At 39.5% G+C, this 22500-nt stretch overlaps 1 protein-coding gene across 5 annotated transcripts in view; it reads right to left on the bottom strand.

The window, feature by feature from the left end:
* Positions 1–7096: 7096 nt before the first annotated feature.
* Positions 7097–22500, bottom strand: part of syt1a (synaptotagmin Ia) — a 190222-nt gene continuing 174818 nt past the window's right edge. For all 5 annotated transcript variants that reach the window (XM_046872652.1, XM_046872654.1, XM_046872653.1 and 2 more), the window contains 4 exons: positions 22062–22229; positions 19222–19339; positions 12064–12197; positions 7097–10912 (listed from right to left, as the gene is read on the bottom strand). In XM_046872652.1, coding sequence (XP_046728608.1) covers positions 10706–10912; positions 12064–12197; positions 19222–19339; positions 22062–22229 — 627 coding nt within the window. In that variant the 3' untranslated portion in view covers positions 7097–10705. The remainder of the gene's footprint in view (positions 10913–12063; positions 12198–19221; positions 19340–22061; positions 22230–22500) is intronic.

Here is a 22500-nt window from a genome sequence, read left to right as displayed (position 1 = left end):
ATACTACACTTTACTACACTACACTACACTTTACTAAACTACACTACACTACAATTAACTACACTACACTTTACTACACTACAATTAACTACACTACACTACACTTTACTAAACTACACTACACTACAATTAACTACACTACACTTTACTACACTACACTACACTTACTACACTACACTACACTACACTTAACTACACTTTACTAAACTACACTACACTACAATTAACTACACTACACTTTACTACACTACACTACACTTTACTACACTACACTACACTTTACTACACTACACTTTACTACACTACACACTACAATTAACTACACTTTACTACACTACACACTACAATTAACTACACTACACTTTACTACTACACTTTACTACACTACACACTACAATTAACTACACTACACTTTACTACACTACACACTACAATTAACTTCACTACACTTTACTACACTTTACTACACTACACACTACAATTAACTACACTACACTTTACTACACTACACTTTACTACACTACACACTACAATTAACTACACTACACTTTACTACACTACACTTTACTACACTACACACTACAATTAACTTCACTATACTTTACTACACTACACTTTACTACACTACACTACAATTAACTACACACTACACTACAATTAACTTCACTACACTTTACTACACTACACACACTACACTTTACTACACTTTACTACACTACACTTTACTACACTACACTTTACTACACTACACACTACAATTAACTTCACTACACTTTACTACACTATACTACACTATAATTAACTACACTACACTTTACTACACTACAATTAACTACACTACACTTTACTGCACTACACTTTACTACACTACACTTTACTACACACACTACAATTAACTTCACTACACTTTACTACACTTTACTACACTACACACTACAATTAACTACACTACACTTTACTACACTACACTTTACTACACTACACACTACAATTAACTACACTACACTTTACTACACTACACTACACTACACTACAATTAACTACTACACTACACTTTACTACACTACACACTACAATTAACTTCACTATACTTTACTACACTACACTTTACTACACTACACACTACAATTAACTACACTACACTTTACTACACTACACTTTACTACACTACACACTACAATTAACTACACTACTTTACTACACTGCACTTTACTACACTTTACTACACTACACTTTACTACTACACTTTACTACACTACACACAATTAACTACACTTTACTACACTACACTTTACTACACTACACACTACAATTAACTACACTACACTTTACTACACTACACTTTACTACACTACACACTACAATTAACTTCACTACACTTTACTACACTACACTTTACTACACTACACACTACAATTAACTACACTACACTTTACTACACTTTACTACACTACACTACAATTAACTACACTACACTTTACTACACTACAATTAACTACACTACACTTTACTACACTACTACACTACACTTACTACACTACACTGCAATTAACTACACTACACTTTACTACACTACACACTACAATTAACTTCACTACACTTTACACTACACTACACTACACTACACTTTACTACACTACACTACACTACACTACACTTTACTACACTTTACTACACTACACACTACACTACAATTAACTACACTACACTACTACACTACACTTTACTACACTACACACTACAATTAACTACTACACTTTACTACACTACACACTTTACTACACTACACTACAATTAACTACACTACACTTTACTACTACACTTTACTACACTACACACTACAATTAACTTCACTATACTACACTATAATTAACTACACTATACTTTACTACACTTTACTACTACACTACACTACACTACACTGCAATTAACTACACTATACTACACTTTACACTACACTTTACTACACTACACTACACTTACTACACTACACTACTACACTACACCACACTTTACTACACTACACTTTACTACACTACACTACACTTTACTACACTGCACTACACTTTACTACACTTTACTACACTTTACTACACTACACTACTTTACTACACTGCACTACACTTTACTACACTACACTACAATTAACTACACTACACTTTACTACACTACAATTAACTACACTACACTTTACTACACTTTACTACACTACACTACAATTAACTTCACAACACTTTACTACACTACACTTTACTAAACTACACTACACTTTACTACACTACACTTTACTAAACTACACTACACTACAATTAACTACACTACACTACACTTCACTACACTACTCTACATTTCACTACACTACTCTACATTTCTCTACACTTCACTATACTATACTACACTTAACTACACTACTCTACATTTCACTACACTTCACTACACTATACTACACTACTCTTCACTATACTACTCTTCACAGCACTACTCTTCACTACACTACACTATTCTTCACTATACTACACCACTCTTCACTACACCACTCTACATTTCACTACACTTCACCATACTACACTACTCTTCACTACACTACTCTTTACTACACTTAACTACACCACTCTACATTTCACTACACTTCACTATACCACACTACTCTTCACTATACTACACCACACTTCACTATACCACACTTCACTATACTACACTACTCTTCACTATACTACACTTCACTATACTACACCACTCTATACTACACTACTCTATACTACACTACACTTAACTACACCACATTTCACCACTCTTCACCATACCACACCACACTCACCATACCACTCTTCACTATACTACACCACTGTTCACTATACCACACTTCACTACACTATACCACACCACACTTCACTATACTACTCTTCACTATACCACACTCACTACACTTCACTATACTACACTCACCATACTACACCACACTTCACTATACCACTACTCTTCACCATACCACACCACACTTCACTATACTACACTACTCTATACCACACTACACTTCACTATACTATAATACACTTCACTACACCACACTTCACTACACTATACCACACTTCACTATACTACACCACTCTTCACCATACTACACTTCACTACTACACTACTCTTCACTATACTACACTTCACTATACTACACTACACTTCACTATACTACTCTTCACTATACTACACTACACTTCACTATACTACACTACTCTATACTACACTACTCTTCACTATACTATAATACACTAAACTACACTTCACTATACTACTCTTCACTATACTACACTACACTTCACTATACTACTCTTCACTATACTACACTACTCTTCACTATACTACACTTCACTACACTACTACACTACTCTTCACTATACACTACACTACACACCACACTCACCATACTACTCTTCACTATACTACACTTCACTACACTACACTCACTATACTACACCACACTTCACTATACCACTCTTCACCATACCACACCACTCTATACTACACTACACTCACCATACTACACTTCACTATACTACTCTTCACTACACTACACTCACTATACTACACTACACTTCACTATACTACTCTTCACTATACTACACTACTCTATACTACACTACTCTTCACTATACTATACTACACACTACACTACTCTTCACTATACTACACTTTTACTATACTACTCTTCACTATACTACACTACTCTTCACTATACCACACTTCACCATACTATACTACACTACTCTTCACTATACTATACTACACTTAACTACACTACATTTCACTACTCTTCACTATACTACACTTTACTATACTACTCTTCACTATACTACACTACTCTTCACTATACTACACTTCACTACACTACACTTCACTATACTACACTACTCTTCACTATACTACACTTCACTATACTACACTTCACTACACTTCACTATACTATACTACACTTCACTATACTACACTACTCTTCACTTTACTTCACTACACTTTACTATACTACACTACACTACTCTTCACTTTACTTCACTACACTTTACTATACTACACTACACTACACTACACTACACTACACTACACTACACTACAACACATGTTTGGTGCTGTAGCTAAAGTTTTCTATCTTCTCCTAGATTATAATAGAGGATGCTGTAGCTGAACTTTGAAGCATGATAACACTAATCAACTCCTCTGTTTGTGTCGCTTTCCATAATCCCTGCTGTGAATGTGGTGAAAATCAAAGAACGCTGAATTTTTCACCCAAAATAACACAGGCTAATTAACCCCTTACTGATTTTCTCATTTGGGTGAAAAAGTTGCCATTCTCAGATCTTCCCCAAATTCACAGTGTGTTATGGAGATCAAGTCTAAATCAGGAGTTCACTTAGTTTTGTTCTGTCACCATCCAATGTTTAGAGACAGTACGATGCGTCCTCCTACTGTAGACCAGCAACAAAACGCTGTTGTACACTGAGGTTCCTTTCAGAGCATTTAGAGTCATACAACTGAAATAAGTGCTGTGTAGGATTTCACCTCTATATTGTTATACTCTGTAATCTGGAGAAGATCTGAGTGTTGGACTTCACTACACAACACTACACTACACTACACTTCACTACGCTACACTTCACTACGCTACAATACACTACTACTGTAACTTTACTGTACTCACTACACTATCTTCTATAAATGACTATATCTAAACATTTCTACACAATTCTACACAATAGTTGATGCTATATTATATAAAATGATGCTAGCTCTAAACTATTATACTCTGCTGCTAATGTAACACAAGATATAATATTTTTAGGTGAAATGATATTTTATGATGCTGTTTTCTGTACTACATTATATTATGCTCTACTCGTGTATACGACACTGTATCTTCACTGTAGTATGTAATATGGTGTATATAAAGTTTCCTATAAAACACTACAGTTTGCGTTATGTTTGGTGCTGTAGCTAAAGTTTTCTGATCTTATACTAAAGGAAACTATACAAAATTGTTGGAAATGTTTTTTTTTTCCTTAAACATTTCAAACTTGTGCTTATAAAAGAAACAGCGCTCCAGTCGGTGTTCTGTATCAACAGGAAATAAAACTTTTATTGAACATTGTGTATATGAAGTTATATAACAACAGTCAGAAACTTCACAGAGTGAATCACTACACAAAGCTGAACGCAATTGTAAAACACCTCGTCGAAAAATGAAGGTTTACACACGCACTAGAACCATATAACCCAGATTTATGGCCGGGAGAGAGAGAGAGAGAGAGAGAGAAATAAAAAAGAGAAGATAAAACACTATACACGATTACAGAGAGAAAATTTCCACACACAAAAGCAGGCAGTCGATTTACACAAAGGCAACTGGGATCTTTCTACAGCATCAGATTCTAATTTCTATACAAGGTTCTCCTTCAGAGTGTGGCTTTTTCTCAAACGAGTGGAGCGATCATCTGTGTTCCGTCACGAGAACACCGTGAGAATTCTGACGAGCCGTGGTTTGGTTTTATTTGTTTTAATTGCTAACTCGGAATTTAGAGCCTGCAACTTCTGTTAATGTTCCTCGGGGGATTCTGAGGAATGCGTCAGCCGAGCGGCCATGGAAGCTCAGCGGGTAAGACGTTGGGCTTGTGATCGGAAGGTCATGAGTTTAAATCTCAAATTCCAGCACCACCAGGCTGCAGGCCCCAAACTGCTCAGATGGATAAACGTGCTCATCATGAGGGCATCTGCTGAATGACAGGAAAAGGAAGTTGTATTGTAGGATTTGTAGTTTTCCAAGAACGTTTCGAAAACCTTTTTTTCTTTTATGTAATTATGAAGCGTCTTGAATGTGGGTTAAACTTTCACTTTAAAACATTTGCATGTTGAAGTTCTGAGAAACATGAACCCCACCACTGAGCTCTGTGGAACCTTTTGTCTTTTTTTTCCGAATTGTATTTTGTGCATTTTTTCGAGCAAAGTTGTAAATATTCACCAGTATGCTATGGTTTGATCTGTGGGTTGGTCAGAATGAATAACCTGCTCTGAGCTTCTGTAGCTGATCATCTGCAGCTCCACGACTTCCTCCAAAAACTCAGCACTCATTCGGCTCGTCACAACCCCGACAAGTGTTCCTTAAAAAGACCACGGGGTGTGTGTGTAGTGTGTGTGTGTGTGTAGTGTGTGTAGTGTAGTGTGTGTGTGTGTGTGTGTGTGTGTGTGTGTGTGTGTGTAGTGTGTGTGTGTGTGTGTGTGTAGTGTGTGTGTGTGTGTGTGTAGTGTGTGTAGTGTAATGTGTGTGTGTGTGTGTGTGTGTGTGTGTAGTGTGTGTGTGTGGTGTAGTGTGTGTGTAGTGTGTGTAGTGTAGTGTGTGTGTAGTGTGTGTAGTGTGTGTGTGTGTGTGTGTGTGTGTGTTGCATGCTTTGGTAGGCTGCAGTAAAAGGCAGTATTGCATTGCAGGGCTAAAAATGGCTTTTTATTTTATATAATGTTTTAGTTTCCAGTGCAAACCGCAATGCCGCCTCTTACTGTTACTGCATCTAATCATCTCTAACCATGTAGAAATTAGTGTGAGCTGCGTCCGAAATAAACACAAACAAACAAACAAACCAACAATAAAGAAAGAAAGAAAGAAAGAAACATCCCTTGTGTGACAAACGGAAACCTACAGTTTTTATCTTCCCCCTGTAAGTGATTAGATTAGACAGTATAAAGGGTTGAGGTTATATCCGATCTATCGGTACATGTGCTGATTATACGTGGGGAATTAGATCGGGCCGGAGCTCAGGGAGAGATCTAATCGATATTTATTGCAACATTAAATTGGAAACTAATCAATTAATGAATCAATCAAAATAATAAAAGTGCTGATCTTTATATTTATATATTTATCTAGAGATCGTTGGTCCCAAATAATAAAACGCACACAGTCCGATCTGTACAGTCTGAGTCTGATAGTAAATAGAAAAAGGGAACTGAGAAGAAACAACACGCAGAATATTTATCATCATCATCATCATCATCATACGACGATAACAAAATCAATAATCAATAACCGAAACACAACGAGGTACATTTCTCACGTGTGGTTTTTGTGTTCGTTTTTTTTTTTGTGTGAACGCAAATATAAAAATATATACACACGTTTAGGATTTTTTATTTTTGGTGGGAAACAGAAAAGATTTGAATATATTTATACTGTAATATTTTAACTTCATACGCGTTACTGTGATATTTAGATGGCTGGATCTGTGTGTCGAAGAAAAGAAAGAAAGAAAGAAAGAAAGAAAGAAAGAAAGAAAGAAAGAAAGAAAGAAAGAAAGGTTTGGATGTGGAGGTGTAGACAGGAATATGATACACACACACACACACACACACACACACGCGACCTACACGTGCTGCGTCCTACTGACGTCGCGATTAATTTATACCGTAAACGAGATGATGATTATTATTAATTATATATCGATAAAAAATCTTTCTCGTCGCCCGTTTGACACTACGGGGGGTTGGAGGGAGGAGTGTGTGTGTGTGTGTGTGTGTGTGTGTGTTGGGGGTGGGGGGTGTTAATGTATATTGGAGTTGATGAAACATAGAAGTATTGCACAGTGCTCAGAAATGAAAACCCGGCTCGAGCGAGGAAGCCGCGAGGGAAATCCCCACGCCGCGTGGGCACGCGCTCCCTGTCGCACGGTACACGCCCGCATTTATATTTTTTTTATTGATTTGATTTGATATTTATTTCTCAGTAATGTAGCGATGACACACACAAATGGCTGTACGACACACATACACGCACGCACGCGCGCGCAAACACAGACACGCGCACAAAACACTACAGGATCATTAATTGAAGTCTACGTCTCTACGGCACGCGAACACACGCACATACACGCACGCTCACGCATGCGCGCGCGCACACACACACACACACACGGCAGTCACAGTGACACAAAGCAGACCTCAGAGACGTCTAATGGAAATGACGACGAGAGTTTTTCACTTTTTTATATCATTATTAATTCACCTACACGATAATAACATTAATAACATTAAATAATTCAACTCCTCCTGAAGCTCGCGCCATGGACACACCAGAGTTCCTCCGTTACAAGAGGCTGCACTGGTTTTAATGGGAAAAACCGTAAGAATCCGAACAGTGAGTTTTTTGTTCACGTGGGTTTACACGTGGAAATATAAAAGTCACTTCTTATGACAATCACAAAGTCGAGGTTTGAACCAAAACCGGAAATGGTTCGTGTCATCCTGGGACCAGGGGCCGAATTTATTTTAATCACATTTTGAATACAAAAAAAAAAAAAATTATAATTGAACAAATTTTATAATAAATGTATTTAATTGATATAAAAATCAATTTAAAAAAAGAAATTGTAAGAACTATTTTGTGAAATTTGTCTGTAAAAACTTTGCGTCCAAAATCGTTACGAATTTCTACAAATAATCAGTAAGAATTTATTTTGAGTTAAATTCTGACCAATTTCTTAAAAAAAAGCACAGCTCGACAAATATCACGTACGAGTTGGTTATCGGGTTTCCTCCGATAACTGGGAAATTTCCTGAAACATATTTAATATTTCTCAATAAAAGAAAGAGAAACTGCTTGTGAACAAGAAGATGTTTAGGAATTCTTACAGATTTTATCATCGTGAGACTCACCATTGTGTTAAACCTGTAATAAAGGATTGTGGAATTTATAGTATTTTATGTTCAGACCATTAACTTCTACGGTTATGTTTCTTTTCAGTTTTTTTTAGCAGAAAAGTAACACATTTCGACCTGTTTAAGGTTTAATTTGTTGAGCGATTGGAGGATTAAATGGAGGAAACCTGACTAACATCATTATTTACTCAAACCATCAACTCGGACTGCCTCAGATTTGAAATAATCCACTGAACTTTTCGATCTTTAAAACTTGTAAGATTTTTCTGGGCCTGACTTCAATCTGATCCAGAAAAACGAATAAATCTCTCATCCAGAACACTGAATTTATCGTCCCCACAGTGCAGAACAGTAGCCATGTTGTAAAGGAGCAGAAGTGGCAGTAGAAGCACGGCTAAGGCTGGTCATCACTGCGGAAAAAAGAGGCAACGAAAAGTCCAAAAAATTCGACTTCGCACCTTCGAGTCCCAAAATAAATGCCTTTGATGAAAGTTAATTGTTCCCAAAGAACCGAAAGCTACGAGGAGAAAGTCACATACGTTTCTCACCTCCCTGAAAAACAATGGCAGTTTAAAAGCTTAGAGTCGGTTTACTTATTACACTGTGAGTTACTATTATTATTATTATTATTATTATTATTATTATTATTATATTATTATTACCGACTTTATTTTTCTGGAGAAATCAGCATCATTATCTTTTTTTTTTTTAAACGTTTTTTTTCTTCCCATTATGGCTAAAAGGCCTGATGGTGTAGAACAAAAAAAAAACAACTAAAAAAAACAAAAAAAACAAGAAACATGCAGTTACAAAAAAAAAATTAAAATACAATAGCAGTTCATATAAAAACATGGCGTTAGCAAAAAAAAAAGTAAGCCTTTAAAAAGCTTTTTAATTAAATAGAAATAAATGATACTAAAAATATGCAGCTACAAAAAAAAATAATAATTTGATTGTAAAGAATTAACGTAAGGCTTTAAAAAGGTCAAATATTTTAAATGGAACCTGTTAGTGAACTCTTCATGCTTGGGCTTTTTAGGAAAAAAGTTCTGATTGAGAAAAAAAATGTATAAAAATGAAAGAAGGTTAAAAAACTCATGTGCTTGTAGAACTTCCTGCATAATTAGAATTTTTTTGTAATATCCGACTGAACCATATCAGTTAATGGCCTATGTTTCCATACTAAAATGTAATATCCTGAAGATGTTTTAGGTATATATTACAGTAATCCAGTAGATACGGGGTTTCTCTCTTCCTTCTCTCTTTTTTTTTTTCCAGCCATTTGGAAAAATCCTTGTTTTTTTTTTTGAATACCCCTAACTCTCGTCTCGCAGGTCAGAATTATTTATATATATATATATATATATATAAATAACTGGAATGCAATAAGATAGATATGGTAAATCCTGCGGTTATATAGAATATTGGCTCTGCTATATCTGCATTTACATCATTTAAAATAGAATATCTTAATAAAAACATCGAGATATACACAGATTAGGAAACAGGTAACAACATACAAACACAAACTAGAAATCGTATATATATATATATATTTTTTCGTCTGCATACGGATATTTATATACACCTGTGGTACACGTTTAATTATTTTAATGATTTTTTTTCATTCATGCTCTATCTACATGGATCATATTGCTTAAAAGAAGGGATTAAGGGGTTTAAAGGTCATGTGGATGATGGTCAAAACAGCAGGCGGAGACAGGAAGGAATGCTAAACACCACTCTCGAAGGGCGTGTCTGTGTGTGTATATGTGTGTGTGCATGTGTGTATAGGTGTGTATAGGTGTGTGTTAGGGAGGGGGTGGCGGTCGGAAAGCCGACAACTATTTATAAAAGAAGGCGTTTCATCGCCAGACGAGAAAAAGACAAAGAAGGAGAAGAAGAAGAAAAACTGTATAGGGTGTAAAGGATCCATACTTCACTGAGGTATGTACACACGCACAGGGTTAAGACCACTAAAAGGGGCGGGGTTTTAATGGCTAAAGGGGGCAGAGCTTTATTTTTTGACAGACAGCTGGGCGTCCACTTCTTCCTCCGGTTTAAGGACGTGCCATTGGGCGATGGGTCTCCGTGGGTTGGCCAACATATCCGACCAATGGCGGAGCTCGGTGCCTGAGCTGTTCAGCCCTACGAATACTTTACCGATAGCATCGTTTTTGCCGATCTTGTCATAGTCCAGAACAGTTATAACAATTTGAACTTTCTGTAAAGAGACAGAGAAGAAACAATACACTCATTAATTCTGCTGATCAGTGACTGGGTTCTGTAGAATTAGTACCACAGTGGTTCTGGTTCTTAGAACGTAACCCCTGCGAGATCCGAAACGCCGTGAATTGTGGGCGTACCAACACACCACCGCAGCCCCTACACCACCACACCACCGCAGCCCCTACACCACCACACCACCGCACCATCGCAGCCCCTACACCACCACACCACCGCACCATCGCAGCCCCTACACCACCGCACCACTGTACCACCACAGCATGTTAGATGTCTGACTATTCCTTTACGATGTAAACTCGGACTTTAAGATACAGCTTGGTCTCCTGAAGAGCAGGAAGTTTTCCTTCTTTAAGGAGGAAAGAAAGAAAATGTACAGCTGATTACCTTCTGTATCGATTGGATTTACAGCTAGAGATCAGCGACCAGCACTCGATGGTGGTTAAGTGTTGCTAACAGATAATCGATACAGATTATTGATTAAACACCATCTTGAACATCATTAGCGCTTTGTGGAGGTCGTGGCTTTAAAGAGATGGATTGATTTACACCACTAAAAACATCTGAATAAAAATGTGGTTCAGTCCTGCAGGAGAGAACAGATTTAGATTGGATTTTTGAAGCTGTTTGGGTGGAGTTAATTGGAACTAGATGCATTGTTGGTATCCTGGGAACATTGTTAAAAAAAGTAAATCTCATTAGAACCCGGTTAAATACAGGCTACGCTTAATATCTGGATTTGTCCAATCAGGCAGCAGATGATGCTGCAGTCTTCCCCGGAAATGCATTTTTATGCCTGTACTGTGAAACCAGGCCAATTTTCCATTTAATCAAATACCAAAGAAGCAGCATAAAGTTATCTGGCCTTTCGGAAGCGAGTCGACTTTCTGGTTAATGAGTTGAGAGTGGGACGTTCTGATTAGTGGCTTTAGCGCTGAATTGAAAGCAGAGCCCACACAGCAGATCCTCTGAACCGTGAAATGCAAAATCAATTTGGAGCACTTTGCACGTATTTACGACGCCTTCACCGAACACGGATTTAAAAACGACTATCAGCTCCGTAAACTCTATTTAACATCAATTTTCGTGTGTTTGAGGTGTAAAACGTGGTCCGGGGTGCAACGTCGTTACCTGGATTTGTTCGAACGGCACTTCGAAGCTGAAGGACTCGTTGTAGTAGGGGTTCAGAGTGTTCTTTTTGATTGTCGTCTTTTTCTTCTTCAGACGTTTACCGTTCTGCATCAGATGGATCTTCACGTACGGGTCTGCAAGGAAGCACATAAATGCCAAAGATAAATCTTTTTGTTTTATTTAAGCCACAAGCTTTAAGCACCACACATTTCACACCCAGCAGAATCAATAACAAACCATACAAGACCTGCTTAACTCATTATAACCTCTTACAGGTCATAGATTTTGCTTCTAGGAATTCACTCGAACCTAATCAAATACACTTTTAGCCCATCTTCCTTACATAGATCCAGAATGTTTCCACAGAAACCCTATTTGAGCTTTTCTAAATGCCTTTTAACTGCTATCAGATCCCACTCAATGACTCCTAGATCCCACTAGATTTCTCCCTTAACCCATCTCAAACTCTAGCTCACACTCTTTAGACCCATTCGCTCGCATTCAACTCGTCCCAGCTGATACTTGATGCTCATAAGATTCTATTTGTTTCGTTCCTAAATCTTATCAATACATTTACAGATGATACTGCTCCTGTTTCTGACCCCGATTTCTCCACTTAAACCCTGTTTGAGCCACTAGAAATGTTCCTTAACCTCTACCTGATCTCTCTGATGCCAATGCCTTAAATGTAAATATTGCACAAGGCTCTAGTTTAGATCACTTCTATTCACATTCCCTTTGAACACAATTCAAATGTAACACCATTTGAGCTTATTAAATGCTACATCACCTCTCCTAGTTCCTACCTGGTGCTTCTACTGAATTACCTTCTTAAAAACAAACCCATTCCAGATTATGAAGGAGGGTCTTCAATGGGGTCAGTTTTAGAAAGGAATTCAGGAATTCAGACCCAAACTGTCAACTCCTGGACCCCATCGGACCCCTCCTAGACCCCATCTGTCCCCACCCGGACCCCACATGTCTGCTCCCAGTACCCATCTAAATCCCTACCAGTACCCCATCTGTCCCCTCCCAGTCCTTATCTGACCCCTTTCATACTGCACCTGTCCCCTCCTGGAACCCACCTGTCCCCTCCTTGACCCCACCTGACTCATCCAGTACCCCATCTGTCCCCTCCCAGTCCTTATCTGACCCCTTCCATACTGCACCTGTCCCCTCCCGGATCCCACCTGTCCCCACCTGGACCACACCTGTCCCCTCCTTGACCCCACCTGACTCATCCTGGACCACATCTGTCCCCTCCCAGACCCAACCTGTCTCCTTTTAGACCCAATCTATACCCATTCTGTCCCACTCCTAGATGCCAGCTGTCCCCTTCTGGACCCCACCTGTACCCCACCTGTCTCCTCCCAGTCCCCATATGAACCCTCCTAAACCTCAAATCAAATCAAATCAAATTTTATTTGTCACATACACATACATACAGGGTACGACATGCAGTGAAATGCTTTTTACGACGGTCCGGCATGAGAGAATAAAATGGGGTGAAAAAGGAGAATAAAAAAAAATATATATATATATATAAAAAAAGAAAAGAAAACCTTTCAAAAAGTGCATTGGTGTAGATCATTGTGATCTTGCAGTTCATGGTGGTGGTGGTATTTGTTCCTGTTTTCTTTTACTTGTTTCATGTTTTTTTATTGAGATTATTGTAAAGTCCTCTTGCTTTATAGGTGTGTAATAAAGTTTCTAATTGCACTTGCTCATTCGGGCTGTGCCAAGACAGAAAAATGATTACCTTCTACTATAACTGTCATTTCTTTGACGTGTTGTTTGTCAGTTTCTTCAACTCCCCGAACTCTACCATAGTATATCTATATATATTCAGTCACCACTTACTGCCCTTTAGCTCAGATTTTTAAATTGTCCACAACCGAGACGCTCGGAACAGAACTGAATAACCAAAAACCTAAAAATAAAACCCCCCAAAAAAACAGACAAATCCTGAAATCAATCTGCGGCTGGTCTGCTGGGGCAACTGGAGATTTGCATGAGTTCACAGACATCCTGTATCTGTGAAGAAATTTGCATTTACCCCAAATCCACTGGGAGACAACAAAGATGGAAAGCGTTTAGCTCACCACAGTGCTTAGAGGCAAAACTCCTATTAAAAGCATTGACGTGGAAGACCAGAATAAAGTTATACTCGCTGTCCTTTCTATCCTCAGGCTCCAAAAAAATACAAACAGTGTATCTATATCTCACCTCGAAAACACACCCAATACCTTTCCAACAAACTGTTCTGCATATCTTCAGAAATAAGATTCTATCTCCAGAGTGCAACCAAAAACTTACGCTCACAAAGTCATCATTCCATTTATTTACATTCTCCTTTAATTATTATGTAGGTGACAGTCTTTCCTTCCTGTCTTTACTCCTTTTCAAAATGGTGCTTATGATCTTTGTTTCAGAAAGATGGTTCTCCCTGAGATGTTCCACAAAGCTGAGGTCCCTTCTTTAGAACATCTACACATTCCCATTCAGCAGTTATTTGACAGTTTCATTTCCAGGTTGATGGAACTCAGATCTACCTCAGTACTTCACAAGGTCACAAGTTCCAATCCCAGCACCGCTATGCTGCCATGGCTGGGCCCTTAAGTGAGGCCCCTTAACTCTCAAAAGTGTAAGACACTGTGGATAAGGGTGTCTGCCAAACGCCATACATGTCTTTGGAATGTTTCTTGTTTTTTCCTTTTTCTGGCTGAAGTTTGGAATGGATCCGAGTAGCTGTGTTAATCCCAATCCCAATCCCAATCCTGCTCATATCTCACTTAAAACCATGCCAGCCCATTCCATTTTACAGGTGGCCAAGTGTTCACATGGTGTGTGTGTGTGTGTGTGTGTGTGTGTGTGTGTGTGTAATTGTGCAGAATTGTCTGTCTTTATCTCAACAAGAATCTCCAGCGGACTCACACCTCCACACGTGTGTTATCTCTCACTATCTCCACAACCTTACTCCACTTTCTCATTACTCTCCATCAGCCAGAGCAGACTGCACTTATCTTCTCCTTCCTTCACCTCTGCTTTCCTTCATGCACTGGTTAAAGGAGAAAGTTGTTTTTTATTAAAAGGGTATGTGGAGACATAATAAAGGGGAAGTGATGGAGGAGAGATTAGGAAGAGTGTGAGCAGAGATCTTCATCCACCTTCTGCACAATACTAAAAACTCAATACATACTTTTAGTCTAAATGCCAATCTGAGGAACTCTCCCCCTCCCCCCTCTCTCTGTCTCCCCCCCCCGCCCCTCCCCTCCTCTCTCTTTTGCACACATCCTCACCTCTCTACTGAAGCTCAAACTAAACAATCACAGCCTCTGTTCTGAACTTCCAGCATTACCCCTGACACCTGACACCGGAGACTCCTTCCATACGCGTTTCAGAAACACAGGAAACTTCACCAAATCCACAATTCTTTTTTTGATCTGTTCATCATCTTCCTAGCAGTAGACGTCCCTGTGAATGAGCTGTCGCTATGGAAACAGTGACGTATCCAAACGAGTACATTAATGTTTATTCATCAACACCTTCTGACCAATCACATGTCAGAAATCAGCACTGATCTGGTGTGAGAGTTAAAAATGTTAATCAAATGTCAGATTTTACATTTTGTATAATTTCTTCCAGTCTTTCTAACCAATCACACCATCTCTGCTCTGACCCTCGAAACGTAGCTCAGGTGCACCATCATTTCTCTGGATCATCTCTGAGATGTTTCTCCACTTTTTTGGACTCTGCATCTGGCACATATAATAGATTGGACAAGATTTGGAAAGACACAGCGCTGTGTAGATCAGGTCCACCAGATGGACATGCAGATAAGCTGTAAGGTAAAAGGAACCGGCTGCAGAACTCAAAGACAGGATTGGATTTCTGTAGAAAGCTACAAGAACATGTCTTTATTAAACAGGTGAAAGTTCCTGGCAGTACAGGTGCCTTCATCATTCTTAAACAACTTTCTGATCATGAGTTTGTAGCAAGGTGTAGCAGGAGAAAACATCTCCTCAGTGAAAGACCTTCTGAATGTGGTGTCTAAATTAGATTTTTACTTGTCACATACTTTACAGCAAAATACTTTCTTTGCATATCCAAGTGATGTTAGGAAGCTGGGTTTAGAGCCCAGGCTCAGCTGTGAATCAGCACCACTGGGACACAGCGGGTTAAGGGCCTTGCTCAGGGGCCCCAAGAGTGACAACCTGGAGATGCTGTGGTTTAAACCCTTAACCACTGAGCTTCCTTCTCCCCAAGCCTGATTGGTCGTAGCTCATGTGTATATTGATATTAATTTAACTGAAAGGAAAGTATGTGAGTAAAATTCCCTCCAGATAAATTTTAGAATACAATAAAATCCGCACTGGAGTTTTATTTCTCATTAATTAGGTGTATTGTATGAAAGCGAGTGAGTGTTGTGGTGGCGTCGAGTCTCTGAGCGATTACTCAGTGTAAACACTCTGCGAGTGAAGAAATGAAATACATTACAGGCTGATGAGGAGATATTATCTCTCCACGCCGAGCTAGCACCAAGATACTGCACGGCTAATTAGCGTAGCCGCGATCAGCACAGGACTATTGTTCCAACCCGTGTGATTCGAAGCCATACTTTCCCTTTGGAGGAAGAAAACTGCTCCTTCGTCCCAATTACGCGCCGTCCACACGTCCACACGCACCATTACAATCCCATTTTCATGGAGGCTTTGAAACCAAAAACAAAAAAAAAACACAAAATGGAGGGTGAAAGCTTTCTCTCCATCTCTCTCGGCTTTGAAGACGAACCTCGCTTGTTAAACCCGTGTTCGGTCGTCTGGGGTGAACAGAAAGGTTTTTTCCCCCCATTTTGACATTTCCTGTGCTGAGAGGTTTGAATTAGCATGAACGCTTGAAAGCACTTCAGCTAGCACTCAGATACGACGTGCTAGCGACACATCAGCGCTAGCTTATCAGCGCAGACAAAAAGTCCTCCTAAATCAGTGAGCTTGGAGAGATGCATTTACCATCCAAATCCTTTAAAACCTCCTGCTGCTGTGTATCCCAGCGCTGCGCTAGCAGATTAGCTTATCAGACCAGACTACAGGCGCAGAGCTAGCAGCTTTCCCTTACAGAAACATGACGATGCTTTCCTAAGCCTTTTCCCAGAAAAGAGAAAGAAAAAGTGTGTAAAATTGACATCAGGAAATGAATGGGGGAAAAAATTATGAAGCTGAGGATGTTCTTCACATCAACACATGGTTTGTGAGGAGGGTTAACATGAACAATCATAAAGATAATTCAGACTGTAATTCAAAATAAACAGTCACAGCTAATAACCGTAACAATGATGGAACTACACTATACTGCTAAGAGTTTGCAGACACCTGACCATGTGATTCTTCTCCAAACTGTTACCACAAAGCTGAAGGCACACAGTTTTATTGGACGTCTTTGGATGCGCTGTATTAAAATTTTGCATTCACTTGAACTTGGAAACCCAAACGTGTTCCAGCATGAACAAAGTGAGCTCAATGTTAATCTGCTTTACATGGTTTGGAGTGGAAGATCTCCTGCTATAGAGCTTCAATCCTACTGATCATCTTTGGGATGAATGTGAACACTGACTGCACCCCAGACCTCCTCACCTTCTAACCTACATCAGTACCTGACTTTACTAACACCCTTGTGGCTGATGAACACAAATGTCCACAAGCACACCCTATCTAGTGGAACATCTTCCCAGAAGAGTGGAGGGAATTAGGGTCTGGATGAACAGGATCCCTTTTGAGTCTGTTTCCTCTCCAGGTTTCTTCCTCATGAAGTCTCAGGGTGTTTTTGTCTCACCATCAATTCTGGTTTGTTAATAAGTAATACATTTGTAGGAAATAATTGATACATTTTTATTTAAAATCTAATTAGTTATTTTTCACATGTTGTTATTTAACAGTTTTATTCTGAAATGATTTAAATTCATTATTTTCCTAAAGATTCTATAAACAAAACCCCATAATGACGATGTGAAAGAAGTTTGGAACCACCTGGACTCTTCCTAGAGCGGAGTCACCTGGCCAAACTGAGAGATCGGGGGAGAAGAGCCTTAGTCAGGGAGGTGACCAAGAACCCGATGGTCACTCTTCTGAAAGAGCACCAGCGTTTCTCTTCAGAAGAACAACCATCTCTGCAGGACTCCACCAATCAGGCCTTTATGGTAGAGGGTCCAGACGGAAGCCACTCCTAGTAAAAGGCACATGACGGCCCACCTGGAGTTTAAAGGTCTCTCAGACCATGAGAATCAAAGATTGAACTCTGGCTTGAATGCTAAGCATCATGTCTGGAGGAAACCAGACACTGCTCATCACCTGGCCAATACCATTCCTACAGTGAAGCATGGTGGTGGCAGCATCATGCTGTGGGGATGTTTTTCAGCAGCAGGAACTGGGAGACTCATCAGGATCGAGGGAAAGATGAATGCAGCAATGTACAGAGACGTCCATGATGAAAACCTGCTCCAGACCGCTCTGGACCTCAGACTGGGGTGAAGGTTCATCTTCCAACAGGACAACGACCCTCAACACACATCCAAGATAACAAAGGAGTGGCTACGATACGAGTCTGTAAATGTCCCCCAGTGGTCCAGCCAGACCCCAGACCTGAACCTGATTGAACATCTCTGGAGATCTGAAATGACCGACTCTCCACATCCAACCTGATGGAGCTTAAGAGGTTCTGCAGAAGAATGTGAGAAACTGCTCCAAAAACAGGTGCCGAGCTCGTAGCATCAAACTGGAAAACACTTGAGGCTACAACTGGTGCTTAAGTGCTTCAACAAAGTATTGAGCAAAAGACTGTGATACTGATTTACATGTGACTTTTACTGCAACATAACAAAATGTGGAAAAAGTAAAGCTCTGTGAAACCTCCTGGATGCTCTTTATTTATACTTTAATTACATGCAATCATTGTTTTCTAATTAAGTAACTTGTAGGGTCATGTGTGTATATCAAGCTAAAACACCAATAGTGGCTAATTATTAGCATGCTCACGACTGCTCCATCGATTCTACACCTTGTAACGACTTCAGTAAAACATTGACACAAAGTACACAAAACCAAGAACCGGAGATTCATCTACAATCATCCTGGGCTCAAATTAGCAGAAAGACAGAGATCTTACCTGAAAGACCTCCGACGTCCATCTTCTTCAGGTTTTTGGCCTCCAGGACGACGACAGTGAGTTTGCCGGCAGTGGGAACGTAGCGCAGAGAGAAACAGATGTCACCCAGCTTCTCTTGCTGCAAAGGAGCATTGGGGGAAAAGAAGAAAAGATCAGTGCATGATGTTCAGCTTGTCCTCCACAGAAGCTGAAACAGTTCAGCTGATTTTATTCTCCAGTTTTATTTATAACTTTCTCTTTTTTTTCTTCAGCAGGTGGTTTTTATTTCACGCAGCTCTTTGGAAAGAAACTCTCACTGAAGTGCAAATCTACGACTTTCACTATTTCTCAGTTCATTAAGCTTTAAATGTTTCCACGAAGGCTGTAAGACTCGTCTTGGCAATCAATCAACAAAATCAGCAGTAGTTCATCTACCAGAAATGGAGCAATTGACGTTTTAGAGGAGATTCTCAAGATCATCTGAATGCTCAGTTGTTCCATGATAACATTACTTTATCTTCAGAACTTCAGCAACCACAGGATTCTTAGGTGTGTTTGATGCAGAGATGGAGATCCTTAGATGTGTGTTTTAGGTCCGATTATGTTTTCTTATTGAATTATATTTACATTAATTCTTTTATTGTTGGATTGTTGTGGTGTTGGGGTTTAAGTGTGTTGGAGTGTTGAAGTTTTGGGGTGTTGGAGTGTTGGAGTGTTGGATTGCTGGAGTGTTGGATAGTTCTTGGAGAGTTGAATATACATTTATATTATATTAAATTTGCTATGTACGTTATTTGGAATTTTGTCCAAACTCACTTTACTCCAGATCTTACACTTGGTGTTTCTCGTTTATTTGTGGTTCTTCATTGGTTCCTCTGACAGGTGAGAAATTTATTTACTAAACCTTTCTATTTAGCCATGGAGGTGAACAGCACCACCACCCAGACATCCTGTGTATGGAGATATGGATATTATGGGATGGCTTTCCCTGTACGGTGCACTGCAGGAGTGCTGGAGGAAACTATCATTAAATATTTAAACCACATTACAGAAGGTTTGATATCTGTTTCCTCTTGATGTCTGTATTTAATCTAAACACTTCAGGATTTGTCCAAATCCACACCTTGCTCTTTTCATCTTCATCTTTTTCCCCTCCATCTTCACCATCGGTTGAGGAATAATTGACCTTTCTACAAACCAAACTGTCGCACAAAAACAAGGTCCCCCTGACAACCAGCTCTTATACACTATACACCATGACATTTAGCATAAAAATGTAATCTCCTAAACCCGTGTGAGGAAAGTCACACGGTTGTTAATGGCAGAGTGTCACAGCTCACTGATTAACTGACATTCTCCTGGAGATGAATTACTCCACCTTTCACAAACCTCACTTCAGAAAGGGTTAAAGGGAAAAAAACACTTTTATTGTCTCATTGTGGTGCTGTGGAATAGTGTGTTTATAGTGTTGCATTGTGATGATATAGTACTTTTTTGTGGTCTGATGTGGTATGGTGTTTTGAAATGATGTGGTGTATTGTGGTGTTGTGGAGTTGCCGTGTGATGATATAGTGTTATGTTGTGGTGATGTGGTGTTGTGTTTTGGTGTTATACAGTGTGGTGTTGTGGTGTTGTGGTGTTTTGGTGGTATGATGTGGTGTTTTGTTTTGCTGTGATGGTATAGTGTTGTGGTGTTGTGTGGGGTTGTCATGTGTTTTTTTTTTTTATGTGACGATCAAAACATGGTAATATTGAAACATCAACCACTGCACTGGAGTCCAGAACATTCTCCATCAATAACAGCAGTGTTTATCGTCTTTATCCCATTTCTATCAGGTTAAAGGGCAACATTTCATGGTATTTGTAGGTATTGGAATACATTTTGGAAAACGTTTTAGAAGTTAGTGTTTGATGCTGAATGTTGGTGTGTGTGATGGTGAATGTTGGTGTGTGATGGTGAATGTTGGTGTGTGATGGTGAATGTTGGTGTGATGGTGAATGTTGGTGTGTGATGGTGAATGTTGGTGTGTGATGGTGATTGTTGGTGTGTGATGGTGAATGTTGGTGTGTGTGATGGTGAATGTGTGTGATGGTGAATGTTGTGTGTGATGGTGAATGTTGGTGTGATGGTGAATGTTGGTGTGTGATGGTGAATGTGTGTGATGGTGAATGTTGGTGTGTGTGATGGTGAATGTTGGTGTGTGATGGTGAATGTTGGTGTGTGATGGTGAATGTTGGTGTGTGATGGTGAATGTTGGTGTGTGTGATGGTGAATGTTGGTGTGTGATGGTGAATGTTGGTGTGTGTGATGGTAAATGTTGGTGTGTGATGGTGAATGTTGTGTGATGGTGAATGTGTGTGATGGTGAATGTTGGTGTGTGATGGTGAATGTTGGTGTGTGATGGTGAATGTTGGTGTGATGGTGATTGTTGGTGTGTGATGGTGAATGTTGGTGTGTGATGGTGAATGTTGGTGTGTGATGGTGAATGTTGGTGTGTGATGGTGAATGTTGGTGTGATGGTGATTGTTGGTGTGTGATGGTGAATGTGGTGTGTGTGATGGTGAATGTTGGTGTGTGTGATGGTGAATGTTGGTGTGTGATGGTGAATGTTGGTGTGTGATGGTGAATGTTGGTGTGTGATGGTGATTGTTGGTGTGTGTAATGGTGAATGTTGGCATGTGTAATGGTGAATGTTGGTGTGTGATGGTGAATAGTGGTGTGTGATGGTGAATGTTGGTGTGTGTGATGGTGAATGTTGGTGTGTGTGATGGTGAATGTTGGTGTGTGTGATGGTGAATGTTGGTGTGTGTGATGGTGAATGTTGGTGTTTATTGAAATAAAATAAAATAGTTTTTCTTACTTCCTCTTTCTCTGCACTCTGGAGATCTCGCCACTCCTCGGTCACATGACTGAAGTCCACCTTGTTCATGGGCACTTTGACGTCTCCGATTGCGTCGTGTTTGGAGAAACGGTCGAAATCGTACACCGTCATAATCAGCGTCTTTCCTCCCAGCTCCGTGTAAGGAACCTGATGGAACAGCAATGCAAATATTCATATATTTATATACAGTATATATAAAACACTATATGGCCAAAAGTATTGATTTTTGACACTTGGCTGAAATTGGAGACCCAAAACCTGTTCCAACATGACAATGCCACAGTGCACAAAGCCAGCTCCATGAAGCTCTGCTTTCCATGGGTTGGATTTGGTGGAAGATCTCTTGCTATAGAGCTTCAACCCTACTGAACATGATAAATGTAAACGCTGACTGCACCCTAGGAACCTCCTCACCTTC

This window comes from Silurus meridionalis, chromosome 18, assembly GCF_014805685.1.
Source record: "Silurus meridionalis isolate SWU-2019-XX chromosome 18, ASM1480568v1, whole genome shotgun sequence".
NCBI classification, from domain to species: Eukaryota; Metazoa; Chordata; class Actinopteri; order Siluriformes; family Siluridae; genus Silurus; species Silurus meridionalis.
The sequence above is the reverse complement of the archived record's forward strand: the minus strand, read 5'-3'. Positions and strand labels throughout refer to the sequence as shown.